Here is a 1,972-nt window from a genome sequence, read left to right as displayed (position 1 = left end):
CCCCCCACACCCCCACCCACCATTCTGTTTTTTTTAAAGCTCTCAGAAGCAATTCTTGGCATCTATCTCAATTACATTTACAATCTTTTCAAACTGACCCTCACCCTGGCAGCCAGGAATTGAGCTGCAGCAGTTATGATGAAGACAAAGTGGACAAGTCTTTAGGATCTCCAGCCAGGATCTCCATAGCAACTCCATGCTTTCTTCAGCCTCCCAGTGCACCCTTCAATACTGCACAATTTTTCCCAGAATTCCACTGTTGTACACCTGGACCTATATCTGGACCTTCCATTCTGTGTTGTTTGTCTCTCTTTTCTATCCTCTCTAACCAGCCGGTCAAAGCAGATGGCCACTTGTCCTGAGCCTGGTTCTGCTGGAGGTTTCTTCCTTTTAAAAGGGAATTTTTCTTTCCATTGTTGCCGTTGTGCTTGCTCAGGATGGGAGACTGCAACAAAGTCAAGATTCAACTTGTCTGCTGGCTTCCTTAGATAGAGAACTTTACTAATTGGCTCTTATGTATGTGAATGTTCCTGTAAAGTGCCCTGAGACAACTTTGTTGTGATTTGGCGCTATATAAATAAACTGAATTGAACTGAATTGTTGTAAATGCTCTGACAAGTGAGGCTGAGGATTGCATCAGAGTTTAGAAGGAGCACTTGATATAAGAATGAATGGTTCACTCCCAAGTGCAGATTTTGGGTATATTTGGGTTTGAGGTTTTTATTTTATTTTTATTTTTTTGCATTTTAGACCTTTTGACTATAGTTTATAATTGATTTAAATAAGTGATTTGTTTTTTCTTTTTCTTCTTTGGACTCTTTGGTGACAGAGCTGATTAACAAGCTGAACTTCATGGAGGATGAAGATCAGGAAACTGTTTCAGCTATTAATAAAAATCCTTTTGATGAGACTGATGATGACCATCAAACGTACCCACTCAACCCATTTTGTTATCCTGATGAGGAAGGTAGGTGCTATATCTACAACTACAACCAAAAATAACATTTCTAAGATTTTTCTCTGATAGATGAAAATTGTTCAAAATGTCTGATTTTAAGTTTTGATAATGCCCCATTAAAAGTTGTTTGGACTGGAAAACCATGTATGTTCTAGATTTAGAAATGCTCAAACCAATATTTTGGTCTGACCACCTGAGCAGCCAGATGTCCAAAGATATATTTGTTTTTAAATTATATGATCCCCTACAAAAAGGTCATCTACTTTGTTTCTTGCTTGTATTAGGTTGACTTTGATATGATCTTTAGTGTTGGCTCTTGACTTACATCCCTTGTTAATCTTTAGAATTGTTTACTTGTTTTTGTTCTGAGAAAAATGTGCATACATATATGTGTGTGTGTATATATGTATACAGTGTACAAACCGGATTCCAAAAAGTTGGGACACTAAACATATTGTGAATAAAAACTGAATGCAATGATGTGGAGAAGGCAAATGTCAATATTTTATTTGTAATATAACAGATGACAGATCGAAAGTTTAATCTGAGTAAATGTAACATTTTAAAGGAAAAATATGTTGATTCAAAATTTCACAGTGTCAATAAATCCCAAAAAAGTTGGGACAAGTAGCAATAAGTGGCTGGTAAAAGTAAATTGAGCATAAAATGAACAACTGGAAGACCAATTAACACTAATTAGGTCAATTGACAACATGATTGGGTATAAAAAGAGCTTCTCAGAGTGTCAGTGTCTCTCAGAAGCCAAAATGATAAGAGGATCACCAATTCCACCATTGTTGCGCAGAAAGACAGTGCAGCAATACCAGAAGGATGTTACCCAGTGTAAAATAGCAAAGACTTTTAAGTTATCATCATCAACAGTGCATAACATCATCAAAAGATTCAGAGAATCTGGAACAATCACTGTGCGTAGGGGTCAAGGTCGTAAAACTCTACTGGATGCTCATGATCTCCGGGCCCTTAAACGTCACTGCACCTCAAACAGGAATGCCA

At 37.2% G+C, this 1,972-nt stretch overlaps 1 protein-coding gene across 1 annotated transcript in view; it reads left to right on the top strand.

The window, feature by feature from the left end:
• Positions 1 to 1,972, top strand: part of ehbp1 (EH domain binding protein 1) — a gene marked incomplete in the record, with an annotated part of 851,057 nt that overhangs the window by 342,136 nt on the left and 506,949 nt on the right. The window contains 1 exon segment of the mRNA XM_037681251.1: positions 830 to 967. Coding sequence (XP_037537179.1) covers positions 830 to 967 — 138 coding nt within the window.

This window comes from Nematolebias whitei, chromosome 1, assembly GCF_014905685.2.
Source record: "Nematolebias whitei isolate Nwh7 chromosome 1, NemWhi1, whole genome shotgun sequence".
Classification (NCBI taxonomy): Eukaryota; Metazoa; Chordata; class Actinopteri; order Cyprinodontiformes; family Rivulidae; genus Nematolebias; species Nematolebias whitei.
This window is presented reverse-complemented; position numbering and strand designations above follow the sequence as displayed.